This window comes from Rhinolophus ferrumequinum, chromosome 10 (assembly GCF_004115265.2).
Source record: "Rhinolophus ferrumequinum isolate MPI-CBG mRhiFer1 chromosome 10, mRhiFer1_v1.p, whole genome shotgun sequence".
Classification (NCBI taxonomy): domain Eukaryota; kingdom Metazoa; phylum Chordata; class Mammalia; order Chiroptera; family Rhinolophidae; genus Rhinolophus; species Rhinolophus ferrumequinum.
This window is the reverse complement of record NC_046293.1, coordinates 89,103,514-89,120,407: the sequence shown is the minus strand read 5'-3', so window position 1 is coordinate 89,120,407 and position 16,894 is coordinate 89,103,514. Positions and strand designations below refer to the sequence as shown.

Here is a 16,894-nt window from a genome sequence, read left to right as displayed (position 1 = left end):
AGTGTGGGCCACCTGGCTCCTCAATGCTCTGCCCCTTTCTTCAAAGCTCACGCGCCTCTTCACCCCGTGCTCCTCACTGAGGCCATCAGGGACTCCTCGTCACTCCTGGTGTGTTAAGAAGTCTTTGGCACTTGACTTACAATCCATCTTCCATTCAAATGCCTCCATCTTCCATTCAAATGCCTCATGCCACCGTTTCAATGTCTAAATTCTTCCATGTCCTTAATCCCGGTGACCTCCCCCTGCAGTGCATTTTAACTATCTCGTCTATAGGTCTACACTCTGGATTATTCACTACCCAGGACTGTCTTCCCAGGCCTACCACCATCACTCTCATTATCTTCTGGTCTTCAACCTCACAGAGATCGCTGCTTCCTTGACTTTTATATTTCCTCCCAACCTGTCAATTCGTTCTAAAACCTTTGCCTTCCTATGCAGGTATATTCCTGGACTGAGCACCCAAATTACTCTTTCACTATCACCCTCGATTCACTGGCCTCCCTGCTATATCTACCTGCTAATAATCCTGCTATATCTACCCACAGTAGTTCTTCCCTGCTCGTTCAAAGGGAAAAGAAAAAAAGTAAGAGAAAAAGGGATGAAGAAGCAGAGGGGGAAAGGGGATAGAGAGGGAAAAGATGGAAGGAGGGGAGAAGGAGAGAGAATGGAGGAAGAAGGGAAGAGAGGGGGCGAGGAAGAGGAGAATTACATCTGGAAGAACACTGTTGGGCTCTTTTATTGCCTATCAACCATCTTCCTTTCCCATTTCCCCAAAGACTATTCTAGATCTTCATAATTCTCCCAAGCTCATGCCACACTCTCAGCAACTCAAATATTTCAGTAGTGATTTCAGCATGACATCCACCTGATACCAGTGGGCCACAAGAATGTCAGCATCTCTTGCTTCTTAGCAGAATGGCTAAAGGTTAACACAACTTAAAATAGACCCACTATCAATTAATACCATTACACTTCCCATTTTGTCAAAAGGAAAGTAAATAATTTTGTGAATGTAGTGTTCTATTCTTAGGTTTCAATAGGGATCTGGAAATAACATGTACAAATAAACCTGTGGGAAATATGAACATTCAATTAAACCTTTTAAAGGTTCTTCTAATGGTCTAACTACAAATTAGTGAAATATAGAATCCACTGATTTATAATTTGGTAAATCCTTTCCTCATTGAGAATAAAGATGTACACAAGATAAACAAAGTTTTTAGAGAAAATCATACAAATGAAGAGAACAGTTCTCACAACTGCATTTGAGAAGCACCTATTTATATAAAACTATTCATATACCAAAAACTAAATATTTTGTCATATCAACACATATTAAATGAAGGTACACAATGCAAAACACAGTGTCAAACATTTTAGGGGATGTGAAGAAGTTAAAAACAGTTCTATGTGTAAGAACTTTTTAGCTTTTCAAAGAAAGAACATGTTAAAAGTAAAAACAGCAGCAGCAGCAAACACTGACTGAATGTTTACTACGTGCCAGGTGTTTTACTCTTTTAACTAACTAAACTTCAGAACAACCTACGGGACGGATACTGTTATGATCGCCATTTATTGATAAAGAAATTGAGTAACAGAGAGGTTAGGTCACTTGCTCTGTGTCATACAGTAGATTAAGTAAAGCCAGATTCTGAATCCAGGGAATTTAACTCGGAGGCAAGCTCTCCATCACCAACTGCCATACCGGACAGCCTCAAGTTTTCTAACTATTCATTAACTTAAAGCAGAGGTTTGCAAAGTATGGTCTGTGGAACCCCGGAGTTGTCCCCAGACCCTTTCAACATGTCTGCAGAGCCAAAACTATTTTGTAAAAAATTCTATGACTTTATTTGCCTTTTCAACTGTGTTAACATTTTCACTAAAGGTATACAAGCAACGGTGGGCAAACTGCTGTGCCTCAGGGCAACAGGCAGGGGCATGAAACCGTAGCAGTCATTATATTCCTCAGTGTCGGCACTCACAGAAACAAGGAGAAAGAAATGTTTTGAAGACTGCATCACTTAGGAATGGCCTGGGTTACTTTATCACTTTTAATAAATCTCAGCCCTTGAGCACACATCTGTTTACTATTCTGTGTGATGAAACGAGAAAGAGCTAGGCACTTCCACGGCATACTGAGAACGATGGCTGGTCCTAGGAATAGCACTTGTGTGCTTCTCTGAGTTGCAAGTTGAATTAGGAACTGTTTTCGTGGAACATCATTTTTACTAGAAAGAACAACTGACAGACAAACTATGGTTACTCAGACTTGATATTTAGCAGACATTTTCTTAAAAATGAATGAAATGAGCCTGTCATTTAAGAGTAGAAAGGGGTCCCGAGATCAAAAGGCCTGAGAATAGCTGATTAAAGAAATTTTGGAAAATCCTTTTGGTCCAATTTGAGTTACGTGCTACAACTAAAAGGAACTGAAACTGAAGTTCTTTCTAAGTGTCGTTTTCACTAAGTCTACTTCTTTTCAATCTACAAAATGAGTGAAATATGATTACATACCACTTTCTAAAACTCACACATGACAGTACATGATCTCTTAAATGTGTGAACTGACTCATAAGATTCTTTGTTCTCACTTACCTTCATTTCAATAACAGTTTGCAGAGCTTTTGTCTTAGCAGAATCAGGGGCATTCTCAAATCTCCGATGCATCTCCTATACAAGAGAAGCAAAAAAGAGAGTTAAGTGTCTTCCTTTTCACTCTCATTAGAAAAAAAAAAAAGAGGGAGGCAAGTGGAGGGGAAGGCAGAGGAAGTGGTTGTGTGCAAAGGAGATTCTGCAGCCTTGGGAGACACTCTGATCCCTTTCTTTCTCCCCAAACTTTCTCTGTGTATCAGGTAACCCGCAACTGCATTCCGGCTAAGGAAACACAGGAGGGTCCAATCTCTGAACACCTAGTTGTTTAAAGTTAGTCAAACAGACCCCCGCTACTACAACAGCTGAAACTACAGCACATCCCTGGTTGATGTGTCAATCTTCCACATAACCTGCATCTTCCTCTAAAACATCTAACCAGATCTCCAAATGATCCCGAAAGCAGTTTAGAAATATTCCCTTTTTAAGAGGAGAAATAAAAGCGATCACAAGCAGTCTGCATCGCACAAAGCTACTGAAGGCATCAGCACTGACATCCTTTCCACAGCATCCACGCCCAGAGGAGCAGCAGTTACCTAGGACGAAAATCTCTCTCCACTGGGGCTACAAGGAGGAAGAAAAAGAAAAGTGCTGAACAAGGTCCCTAGGCAGTTCATGTTTAGAGAATGTCAAAAAAAATGGCTGTTTTTTTTTAATCCAAATTTTAGTGAGTTCAGGATGTAGAAGGAAGAAGGTGATGGTAGTAGATTTAAGGGAGGAACATTTTTAAATCTTTCGACTGACTTCCATTAATTAGTATCACAATTAGGGTCTTCAAGGATCACCTGGAAGTTACCAGAACACCTCAGGCTATTGTTGGATTGCACGGAGGTCTCTGAGTTAATCAGTCAGTACTTTCAAAGCAGAACAGAACTTTCCACGTGCACAGTACCTAACTATAATAAAAGGCATGTATAAACCTTTCACCTAATTTATTCATTCTTGCCTGACCAGGAAGAATGGTTTGAGAGAAACAGGAAATAGAACTGTAAACTTCATTGGGTTACCTCTTCCTGAAGGAGCAGTCCTAATGAAATGACACAAGTTCTAAATTATAAACACTCAACAGTTTCAAGACCAGCAATTTCTGAACACGCACAGTCCCCATCTGGCTGCTGACACTGTGGTGCAAACCACTACTAACATACATTACCCTTTCTGCTACCTCTCCCCTAACTCTAGCCTGAAACACACAACTAGATAGCCCACTAGTATGTTTAACAAATACCTCAAACTCTACAGCCCAAGACTAAACTCTTGGTGGTGCCCCAAAACCGGCTCCATCCTTCCAGTTACACTGGTCAAAAACCAGTGAGTCTTAATACCTTCCTCTCTCTTTCAAGCCACAGCCAGTCAGGAAATGCAGTTAACTCTACCTTCAAACATATCCAAAATTGAGGCACTTCTTGCCATTTCCACTGCTACTATTTAGAGTGAGCCACTAACAAAAAATAGCTTTTAATCCAATACAACCTCCTAACCAGGCTCCCCATTCTTTATCTTACTCCCCCCGCCCTCAGTCGATTCTCAACAGAGAGCTCAGAGTGACCCTTTTAAACATAATTTGATCTTGTCACTCCTCTGCTCAAACTTCTGTCATGCCCACCTGACTCAAAGTAGAGCCGCGGGCCCTTCAGTGGCCTACGTGAGACAGCCCAGCTCTTCCTACTCTTCCCTGTCACTCTGCTGCAGCCACACCACACGCCTGCCATCCCTCAGACACGCCAGTTCCTCGGGAGACACCTGTCCACGAGATGTCCCTGCTGCCTAAACTCTTTGCTCAGCTCATGGGCAAAGAGTGGGTCTCCTTCCAGTCTTGGCTCAAATATCTCTTCTATGTTATTAGGTTTATTAGTTGTGAGAGTCGCATTGTGGTTATGCAGGAAATGTCCGTGTGTTTCAGGGATGCAAGCTAAAATCTGTAGAGGTAAACTGCGTCATGTCAGGCTTTAAAACTTTGGTGAAGACTTGGCTTTAAAACTTTGGTGAAAAAAAGAAGAAACAAACAAGATACATGAAGCAAGTGTGGCAAAATTTTGGTAACTAGAATACCTGAGTGATAATAAGTAGATTAAAATTCATTATACTAGTCTCACTACTTTGGTGTAGGTTTTGAAATTTTCCATAAAAAATGAATGTTTAATGTTCTAAGTGTAACGTACTCTATTTTACAACTTAAAACTGACAAATAAGAACCCACAAGTCCTTTCCCCCTTACCTTCCTCTACTTTTCCTTCTTCCTACAGCACTTATCCTCTAACATATTATGTGCTGTGTTTGCTTGTTATGTGTTCTGTTTATTTTCTACTTTCCTCTATAAGAATGTACGTCCCACAAGGACCAGGGTCTTGGTTTCATCACTGACGGATCTGAAGTGCCTAGAACAGTAGCTGGTACTCCGCTAAGTGCTTTAAACACGCTGAAAGAATGAATGTCAAATGAAGGAAGAACGATGACCACCAATCCTTTAAGAATTAGGTAAAAGGGAATCTTTTAACCACCTCCTAACTCCTAAGCTGAAGTATGTGCACCTCTTCTTATTTTTCATACATCATGTGATACAGCCCTCCTTTAACACTATGTAACACTATGTTACATTTGAAATAATTTTCTTCTCTAACAAACCAGACTGTGAACCCTTTAAAGAGCAAAAAGTGTCCTTTGTATTCCTCAAACACCGTCTGATATGTAAGCAACCACTAAAAATTATTTCTCCTCCACACCCGTTCCTTTTGTTGGATGAAGGAATGAATAAATGAATGAATAAATTATCAGCTGGTTTCCATCTTCAGTGATCCACTCTACTGGACCACTCCCTCCGCAATATCTAATAAAAGACCTCCTTGTTTCTAAACCTAATAGCTGTTGTCAGTCTATATCCTCTCTGAACACCACCTAGTAGCTGACCTTTTTTTTTAACATTTAAGGGAGAAACATTTTTAAATTTTTGACTGGCCTCCATTACAGAATTATCCTATCTTTACATGTTTGTTCTCTGCCCTTTTCCCTATCCTACCCACAGAGAGACATTTTCTATGTTCCTGTCCTTAGAACTCTTCTCAATTCTACAGCCTCAACCGAAGGCCTCCACTAGCCCACAGGGTAACTTAACATGATTTAGAAGACGCACCACCCCGGGGTCGATGCAGCTTCACCAGGAAGCATGAGCGGAGTTTGGGGCCCAAACTGCTCCATCAGCAGGAGGCTTTGGTCCAGTGAACCACCTGCACGTGCAACATCCAAGGAGCCCTGCCCAATCCCACAGGTTCCCATCCAAGGAGCTCTTCCCCAATCTCACACATTCAATTATTACCCTCCAAGGATAACCTGCAAAATCTATTTCTCTGGCCGTGTAGTGGACATCTATCACTCTTTCTTGCCATGTGACACTTGATCTTTCTATGGTTGGGGACTCCACATTTTAAGGCACAGTCTACATCCCACAATACAAGCTCAAAATGCCACATACTTGTTTCCCCAGGCTTTCTTGCAGTTCAAGTCCAAACACATGACCTCATCACCCCAATCAGACACATACATCACTCACTTTCAATCAGAATCTTATAACATGAAGAAGTGGCGACATGAGCATTTGAGATGATTCTGGCAGTGAGTGGCAGGAGCAGCAGCTGGCCCAATTTCCAGGCTCGAGCATGGCAGAGTTTCGGGTGGTCGCTGTGCCAGGGACGGCAGGAGCAGAAGCTGCTGTGCCTTGCCCGTCGCCAAACCAATGAAGGAGCATGACTGATTCCAGGCACTGCTTTTGGCTATGTAACTTCTGACCCAGTTCTTCAGCCCGCCTAGAAACTCTGGGACCTACCTATCTATTCATCTATTCATGCTAGGAACTAGGCCAAGTTTTGGAGATGTAATGGGAGAATAATAAATTTGGTCCCTTTTATAGTGGAGCTTTTAGTCTGCCATGAAAAAACAGATTCTAATCAAATAATCACCTAAACCATTCGTTATGGTGTCCAGTGGCCTCCGTTTTGCCAGAACCCACGACTCCACCTTAGTCCTCAGCTCACCTGATCTGTGAGCCCCATTTGACATGTCACTCAGTCCCTCTTCCCTAGAATACTCTCTTCCCTTGGCGCCAAGACATGACACTGCTGAAATTTTCCCTCCTGCCTCACTGGTTCCTTTCCTGCCCAACTCCCAGGAGTGGCCCAGACATCAGTCCTCTTCTCCAGCTCACTAATTCCCATGGTGTTCTCATCCGCTCTCCTACCTCTCAGCACCATACACTTAATAACTCCCACATTTTACCCCCTGCTGAAATAAATCCACACTTGTGTGTGCATCTGATAGATATCACACTGTTAACATACCCAAAGAGACACTTATAATCCATCCCATCACAATTCATAGTGTGTGTCCACCCAGTTGTTTAGGCCAAAAACTTGGGAGTCTCATTCTTCTTACACCACATCCAAACCATCAGGAAATCCTATTTTCAAAATGTCTCCAGAAACTGACCGCATCTTACACCTCCACTGCCACGATGACCTGAGCCACCATTATCTCTCGCCTGGATGATACTGGCAGCAACAGTCTCCCAAAGTTGATTTCCCTGTTCACAATAGGGCAGCTCAAATGATCTTTTTAAAACAGAAGTCAAATATGACTGAAGCCTTCGAAAGCTCCTCATTTCCCTTGCAGTGAAAGCTGCAGGCCCAATGACGGCCTGCAAGGCCTGCTGGGATCGGCCCGTTCCTTGCCTGGCTTCGCCTCTGACTTTTCTCTCCTGGTCGCCAGCCACACTAGCCTCCCTTGTTTCCCTCAACACAGCAGTCGTGCTCCTGACGTAAGGCCTTTGCACTCACTGTTTCCTCTGCTCGACTCTCTCTCTCTTCTCCCCTTAACTGTTCAAGTCTGTTCAAAAGTCAAAGTCTCAGAGAGGCCCATTCTTATTATTCTATTTAAAATAGCAATTCCCCTCTGACACATACTTCCAATCTCCCTAACCAAGCTCTACTTTTTCTTAGCATTTATCACTTTCTAAGAGCATATTACTTATTATGATAAACATAACAACTATCTCAGAAATATTTTTTTCATTCTGATATATATTAAGCACACAGAAGAATACTTAGCACAATGGTATACTCAAATATTTGTCAAATGAAATTTTTTTAAAAAACCTGAATAATCCATATGTGAAAAATGTTATGAAGAAAAATGCCCACAGCGCCAGAAGAGAAACATTTGAGAGATCTGGATCAATTCTAGAGATCTTGGAAAGTTTCCTAAGGAATACGTGAGAGCTGAAGAGTGAGGAGGAGTCAGAGGGGCCAAGTTCAGTAGTGAAAGGGGAGAAGAAAGAAGGCCTCACGGGTATGTTTTCAGCCAGCTAAAATGCCAAATGTGAGAAGAGATGGAGGCTGAGAATCTAGAACTGGCCACACACCCCTGGAAAGTCTGGGTGAATTCCAAAGTGTACAAGTACCGCAGTCTGAAACGGCTGCTCTACACCAGCTAGCAAGTTCTCCTTCATTTCCCATGCACTTTGGTTTTAATTGATTTAAAATGTTTCAGAGCTACAACATCCCTTTGCTCAGGAAAGCAGCCTAATCTGGCTGTTTTCACTACCTCTCCGTTCAAACAACTGATCAAGAGCACCAGTGAATTCCAGGTGCCAAATCTAATGAAGACATTTCTGTCCTCCTCTTCCTGGAACTCTCAGAGACATTCAAAGCAATGGCCCACTCCCTATATTTACACATCTTCTCGTGACTACTCGTGTTACGACACCACACTCGCCTCTTTTTCTTCCTGACTTTCCAGTTGCTCCTTCCTTGTTTTTTTGCAGGTTCTTCCTTCTAAATTAGACCCTCAAATAGTATAGTGACCAGGGGATCAGTCCTAAACCCTTTTCTCTTTTGCATCTAAATGCTCTAGTCTACTGAATTGTTGAAAATTCAATGGAGATGCTAGTGAATTTCTATTCTAGGCCTGTCCTCTGCTATGATTTCAAGACTCATATGGCCAATTGTTCATTTGATCTTTCTTGTTAGATGCCTAACAGGTAACTCAAACTTACTTTATCCAAAACAAAACTCCTGATTTCCTCCTCCTTCCTCTGAGGAGAGACGAGCCTTTCCCATCTTGTTAAGCATGGCACTGCCCTCCCTGCAGCTCAGGCCAACGCAGCGTCTCCATTCACTCCTCCCAGACCTTCCCTCCTGCCTGTTTCCCACAAGCAGGTCCTATTTGTTCTACCTTCAAAATATTTCCTGAATTTATCCATTTGACTCCATTTGCAGTCTAGGTTAAGCCTAGATAACTACAATAGCTTCAGGTTAGTTTTCTTCCAATTCCTCTGTCCATTTTCGAGGGAGCACTAGGGGACTCTTGATAAAACATCGACAAATCAGGTCACCAGTCTGCTTTAAATGCTTCAACAGTTTCCCAGGTACTTCTCTCTACAAAATCAACACGATCTAACCATCACAGAGAGAAGACTGGCCCTCGTTGTAAAATGATTTTAAAATTAGACAAAATGCATGAAATAATTTTTCAGATGATGGAAAACAAGCAGCACAGGACTATGATTCTTGAGAAAAGAGAAACGAAGTGATGGCCCCAACTTGCTATCCAGTATGTGATGTAAATAGAGGAAACACAAACAGAAAACAGCAGTACTACAGAGCTCAGAAGGCAGACAGATCAACATGGAAAAGTCCTAAAGATGGAATGTGCAGAGCAGAATAACACAGAGAGGGAAGCTAGCCAGAAAAGCAGCAATGTCTAATCTTGACAGGGGGTCCCTTGAATCTTTGGCCAAATACTAAGTATGCATGCACAGACCAAGACTTCACAATGTCAGACAAAGAATAACTACTGGGGACAGAACAACTGCCACAGAGCTCTGGATTGAGCGACTGCCTGAACTGACATGGGGCTGGGACTCATTCAAGTTCCAAACAGCCAAAATGGAGAGAACAGAGGCACGTGATAGTGACACCAGAAAGGCCAGTCTTAGGAACAGAGCTAACCCAGCCCTGGAGGGAAGACTATGCAGACCTGGCCTCACACAGGGTAAAAGCAAGTCTTGTAAGGATCAAGTTAATCCACAATTACACTAACTCTTGCAAGACACAACTCTTCATTAAGGGAGACAGGAAACGCCAGGATCCATTAATCCAGGACAAAACCTGACCACACTGGTGAGACCATAATAACCTCTCACCGGCATTAAAACAACCAGCTCATCAGCTCCCTCTCAGCCTCCAGGTTGTCCGCATTTAATCAATTCTCTACATTACACAAGGTGATCAATTGCTCACAAGTAGAAATTTAATAATATTTGTTCAATAAATGAGCATAAAACTTTAAAATGTATAAACAAAAATAAAATGAATCCTGCTAATTATAAATAATCTTTACTGATGAAACCCTGTAATCTATACTTTGCATTTTTCATTTGGTATTTCTATATTTACTTGAAAATACTAAAACTGCATTTCTTTGAAATACCTCATAGTTCAGATACCGAGCTAATTTTATCTGACCTCTCTCCCATTACCTAATTCTAAATTAGGTAAATTTCCAAATGCTTTAAGGTAAAACTATTATAATTTCATTTTAAACTGTAGCAAGCATGTAAGCAAAACAAAATAAAGAAAACAGAAAGCTATTTGAATAAAAAAAATCTTCCTATGCTAAGGAACTAGGACACATTTGAAACCATTCACAAGCATAAAGCTTTCCTATTAGGACATTTTACAAGCTATCACTCAGAACAAATTTCCATTCGTTAAAGACCATTATGCACACATCTTGCAGTCAGTGAGCGGATACAGCCCCCCTTTCCCAATTCCCAGAGAGCACCTCAAGCCTCTGGCTAATGCACTGTGAATACGGAGAAGACGCTGGAAACAGAAACCAATGTACTATGCCAGCAAATGCAAGTACAACATGCTGCGATTTGCTCGCTTTATTTCGCTCCTTTTGGCCTGATATTTTTCATTCAAAAAAATGTAAATACAAGTAAAATATATGGCTCTTGTTACACTGTCAACTGTGGTAGACAGTAGAAAATGAGTTCATTTCCTCTTTAATTTACTAAAGAATAATGACTAATCTAGAGTTAAAAAACAAGTTAGGAACAAAATTTCTCATTTCTCTCTTTCTTTAGTAGTTTATTTCTTTTTAAAAGTAGTCAACTTTTGCTTACACAACTGAGGGAAAGAAGTATTTGTGACTGAAAAGTACTATTTACGCCTGAAATTTCTTTTCTTCAAGTTTCAGGTATTAGCCTCCAAAACCCTTGGTTCAAGGGCAGAAGCTCCAGATTGCTTGTGAAGTTCTTTCACAGATTGAATCTTTCACAGATTCAATCCTCCACAGAAGTTCTAGGTTTACTGTACTCCCAACACAGAGGGGACAGAAATAAAAAAGAAGGGAAAGGTCAACGGGAAGAATCCTCACTATTTTTTCTGTATCTTAACGCGGCCAGTGTCAGACAGCATTGTACTTCAACCTTTTACCGGCATTATTCTGAGAAAAAGTATCGCCTGTCAAAGTGGAAATGAGGCACAAATGAAAAAAATAAGGGGAGGAGAAATAATCTGAATAAATATAAATAAAACTCATTTTTCAAAGTCATACAAAAGAGCAAACTGACTAGGGATTCCTTCTTTTTTAATTCTTCCTATTCTTTATCTGTTATTTCTATTTTTTCCTCTATATATCTCTATTTCTTTTTTTTTTTCTTTTTCCCTCCATCCTCCTCTGCTTATTCCTTTACAACTGCCAAGGATACAGGCAGGCATTCCTCAGATCTGCTAGGTAGATTGAGTATTCCTAGCCTAGACCTTAGTCAAATACTAGGACATTTAACCTCAAACATTTCAGCCAACTCTAACATGATAGCAGTTGTACTAACAAGGTTTGTCACTGAAATATTATAGAGACAAAAACTAGCATGAATTTAATAATATTTTAAAACAAATTTGTATTTTATCCACCACAATGTATCCAGTCTACATTTCAGAAACCAGGAGTACATATAGGTCTGAAATATATAATTAATTTGGCCTATAGACAATACTAGATATTCATATGGATTGCAGATCCAAAAATTCCATAGCCAACTTAGGTAATGTTCGGCCAATAGACTGAGAACCACAATTTGGGTCTCAAACTTTGGCATGTAACAGAATCACCTGTAAAGCTTGTTAAAATGCCGTTAAGTACAAGCCCCAAGCACTAACCAAAAATCTTGCCTGTAGTTCAGTATTTGCCCAATAGATGTCATGTCTTCACTCTTCTATCAGTCAAAGGAAAGGGACAGTAAACAATATAAAACCTAACAATAAGTAGGCACATAATGTAATTTTGGTACAAACAAAATACAGTGCGTAATTTAAATTTTATTTTTTTTCTTTGGCTTTTATTTGGGGGTAATTATTTACCTGTTATCTACAAAATCATGTTCATAAACAAAATGACAAACAAAATGTTACTGGATATGAATGCCATTTTAATGTTACTGTATTTCATCAAATCAAAAATGCCACTGATTTTAAGATATACCATTGTTTTATGTGCTAGAAAGAAAAGGGGGAAATGCCTCCAAATAAATCATGACACAAAGCTTTATTGTTCAGAATTTTTATGTTATACTGATTGCAAGAGTCCTTTTTGACTTATTTAACCACAGAGCTTAATCATGTATCATTTTTGAACTGTTTTTGATTATCTCCACATCAATAACATTGTTTCAATGCTGATTCACTGTTGCAACATTACTGAAGATATACTGAACAACAATTATAGTTAATAATAAATACCAACAATGCTCACACCCTCAACTAAAGTGACAAAATGAACAGCTGCAAGGATGTTTATGACGCACAGGCACACAAATCTAGCCCAACTGCTGCCTTGCTGACAGTGAGTGGAAAATGCCAACAAGGTAAGACAACACAATTTCACATTGTTAAAACAGGAAAAACTGAGTCTCGGGAGTAATGACATACCAATTTTTTTAAAAGATGGACAATAATATAATAATTAATAAAACCTATCATATTCTGGCATTGACAACTCTCATGCCTTTCTGCCTTTCATGATACACTAGTGATATAATGTACAACAATCATTTCAAGTCGCCATTCACCTAAACTAGATTAGAGCTGTTAAATTCTTTCCTAGACACTGTCAGTTCACTCTTGACTATCCCTTTCTCATTCATTCTCATATAACCACATTAAATTTTAAAAGCTAAACCAGATCTTATCACTGCCTTGATTAAATGCTGGAATAGTTTTCTCTTGTACCTTGAATAAAATTGTTGCATAAATTATCTGCAAGGATCATGAAGGCAAATGCTTTGTCTCCTACAGGGCACAGATTTTGTTTTATTCACTTAGGCTATTTCCTAGTGCTTCGCACATGGTTAGTGCCCAGTAAATATCTGACAAGTGGAATGAATGAACTGGCCCTGGCTACCTCTTCAACCTCTCATCCCATGCCAGCCTCCCCCTTACACAATATACTTTTGCTCCCTAGCCTCCTTTGTTCCCTCAAAACTCCTTCCCATTGAGCCTTTGAAACTGTTAACCCTTCTTGATGAAATGACTTGACCCAAATGCTCAGCCAGAATGGCTCCTTGTCTTTCTTCAGATCTCCCTTAAAAGGCACCTCCCCCAAAGATGCTCACCCTGTTTACAGAAATCCCCTCCCCCAACATAATTAGACTCTACTTAATCCGTTTATTTCATCTCAAACTCACCAGTTTACTGTCTCCCACCAAATTTTTAAGTTCTAGGAGGGCACTGACCATGTGTTCTAGCATGAAAAATGTATACCCAATCCCTACCCCAGGATTAAACACATGTGTAGTAGAGGCTCAGTAGATAGTGCGTAAGTGAGAAGGAAAGGTGGTACCAAGTGCCTGTAGCACCTATTGTTTTGGAAACAACCTTTATGTATTAGTCTAGTCACATGTTACCAAGCTTTACCCCAAATTATCTTTTCAACTTTGGTTAATTGTATTTTCTAACATACATAATTCTTTAAGGTTTTGCTACAGCAATGTTAAGTCTTTCCTATCTCAAGATTATATTAAAAGCTTTTTACTTATATTTTCTTCCACTGTTATTTTTTAAAAGTAGCTCTTCCTTTCATCCAAAATTTAGTTTGATGTAACTATGTAACTGTTTTCAAAATGGATGGCCATTATTCCAAAACATTCATCATATACTTAAAACTATATTATTTCTGAATTCCATTCTGTTTCATTGGTCTATCTATCTATTGCTATGCCAGTACCACATATTTTAATATCTCTGGGTTTAAAATACATATCCCATAATCTGCTTAAGCAAGTGTTCCTGTATTGTTCTTCAAATAAACTGCAACATCACTTGGGCATGTTTCAAGAATAGTCCCATTGGGTTTGCATTAAATTTATAGATTTGGGAAAAAGTAACATCTTTGTATTAATGCTCCCACCCATACTGTAATGAAAATTTAGCCCTATCCTTTCCGTTACCATTACTGATACTATTTTTTCCATTTCCTTATCTAAATGCACTGCTTAACATTTCCAGAATAATGTTATGTACTGATGAACACAACCATCTTTGGCCTCTTCCGAACTTCAACAGGTGTTTCTAGTATGTCACAGTAAGCATGCTGGTTATCAGCTTGAAATATGTTCATAATATGAATGTACTGTTATTATTTACTAAAATCATACTATAAAATATCATTCAATGCTTATTTTTAGTTCATTGGTTTAGTTTTCAATCAAAACGTCTGCCACATTTATCTAATATCATTGAAACTGCTATCAAATACCACAGGTTCTCTTTTCCTTTCACCTATTACAAATTATAACTGTGTATGATATATTGAGCCATTATGTCATTCCGGGAATAAACTCCTTTTGCTCAGAGTATTATCCTTTTATCATAATGATGCTTCTATCTGCTAATATTTTATTTATAATTTCTGTATCTAAACTCATAAGGAAAGCTGGTTTCAGGATTTAGTTTGTTTTCCAACTCTCGTCAAGTTTTAATATCCAATGGTCACCCTGGGAAAAAAAGAACTAGAAAGTCTCTCTTTCTTTCAGTAAACTCCAGGTTGAAATTTCTTTGTTTACATTTCAACTTATTCAACTAACATTTCTTGAGTACCAATGTGTATTTTTAGACATTGGCAATATAAAGATAAAAAAAAAAATAAACCTTTGATGCAAAAAATTATGTGAATAATGAAGAAATCCACATACACATATACTATAACATCAGTTCATCTACATACAGTATAGAGCTACACAAAGGAAGACGTCACAGAAGAACTGAAATCTGAGCTGAGTCTTAAAGGTAAGTAGGAAAAACAGAAAGCAGAACAAGCTTTCTAAACATTTGTTTCTGACGCAATCATTTCTACTTGCTCTTAAATAATTTTAATTTGTATGGCTGTGTTTCCTATAAAATGAAGCTAACGGCAACTAGAATTGTGTGTGACTGAGAAAGGTCTGTATTCTTTCCTATATTCTGTATGTAAGTGGGACTTGGCATTTGTAGAAATTGTTATTTGAAAATCAGTCTTTAGATTCATGGCTTTTTCTACCACTTTTGCAAATTCACCACATTTCTGATTGTTCTGTGACAGAAAACTCTGTGGCTTTTCACAATCTGTAACTATTCACTATTTATTAACCCAAAAACTCAAAAATAAATGGGCATAGGTTGAAATATGCAGAAGAGAAGCAGTAAAAATGTAACAAAGTACGTCATGATGCTGGTTTAGTCTTCCTGCTGCATACTGTTTGAAATTATTACCACTTCTCTAGCAATGTTCTACGGCCAGGCTCTGGATTATCTCATTAAAATATACAGTCTTTAAAATAAACTGAAAGAAACTCAGGATGTGCCTATAACATAGTAGTTGATAGAAAATTTTCTAAAATATTAGGATCTTGTAATTTGAAGAGCACAACATTAATCATAAAAATATAATAATATTAATCATAAAAATTTAGACAGATTAATCATAAAAACTATAATAGTATATGCTATTGGGAGTAAACTGGTCGAATCACTCTGGAAGATGAGATTATTCAAAGTTTCAAAAAAGTACACACTCTTTGAGCAAATTTATTTCTAGGAATTTGTCCCAAAACAATTAATGTACAGGGATATATGATTAAGGATATTCAGTGCAGCACAGTTTTATACTACTGAAAAATTAATACTGGTCTAAATTTTCAATAGCAAGAGATATTCAAATAAAGGAAATGGAATATTATAAATGCATTTGAAATTACAGAACTCTATTATGTTCTGACAAAGAAAGATGGTCAGGACAAATTACCATACTTTGCCGTGTATAATGCGCATTTTTTGCCGAAATTTGTGAGGGAACAATAAAGATATGCATTATACGTAGGTAGTACTAATTCCGTATATATATAGATGTTTTTAATTACTTTATTTATGCTTATGAGTTAAAAGTGTAACTCTAAAAATAAATAACGATATCTGTATGCAAAACAATACTCTGGAATACAATAATTATTGAACTTACTATGAACTTGCAACAATGAAGAGTTCTTGGCCTTCTGTGATGTGTAAATATCATAAAATTGTTACCAGTACATAAAATTTCTTGTACCTTGTTCTTGTGTTTTGTAATTATTTGTTACATAAAATTTCTTGTACTGTAATGTTAAAAAATAAATGCTAAAATTCCTTTATAATACAAAAAGCAAGTACCTAAATATAAACAAATAAAAACTTGAATTAAAAAATTGAAATGATTTTTTTCCCCCTGAAAGTTTGGGCCAAATACGTGGGTGCACATTATACACGGGAGCGCATTCATTATACACAGCAAAATACAGTATTTAAAAAAGCAGGTGATATTACATTATGCACAGCTGCACTATCTAATATAGTAGCCATTAGCTGCATGTAGGTACTTAAATTTAAATTTGATTAATTTAATTTTAAATTACGTATATTTAAATAAAATTTAAAATTCAATTCCTCAGTCACACTAGCCACATTTCAACAGTCACATGTGGCAAGTGGCTACCATGGTATAAAACAAGTGGTAAAACATGGTATAAAACACTTCCATCATCACAGAAAGTTATATTTGGTAATACTGATAAAGTTTTCTATTTTTTTAAGGAAAAGAAATACAGAAATAATGAAAGAATGTATGCGTAACAAAAAAACTGATAGTTAATCACTAGGTAATGACGCCTTGGGTTTTAAGT

The 16,894-nt window shown here is 38.4% G+C and overlaps 1 protein-coding gene across 16 annotated transcripts in view; it reads right to left on the bottom strand.

Moving 5' to 3' along the window:
* Positions 1-16,894, bottom strand: part of ERC1 (ELKS/RAB6-interacting/CAST family member 1) — a 484,493-nt gene that overhangs the window by 354,454 nt on the left and 113,145 nt on the right. For all 16 annotated transcript variants that reach the window (XM_033116427.1, XM_033116435.1, XM_033116434.1 and 13 more), the window contains exon 4: positions 2,596-2,670. In XM_033116427.1, the coding sequence (XP_032972318.1) occupies positions 2,596-2,670 (75 nt within the window). The remainder of the gene's footprint in view (positions 1-2,595; positions 2,671-16,894) is intronic.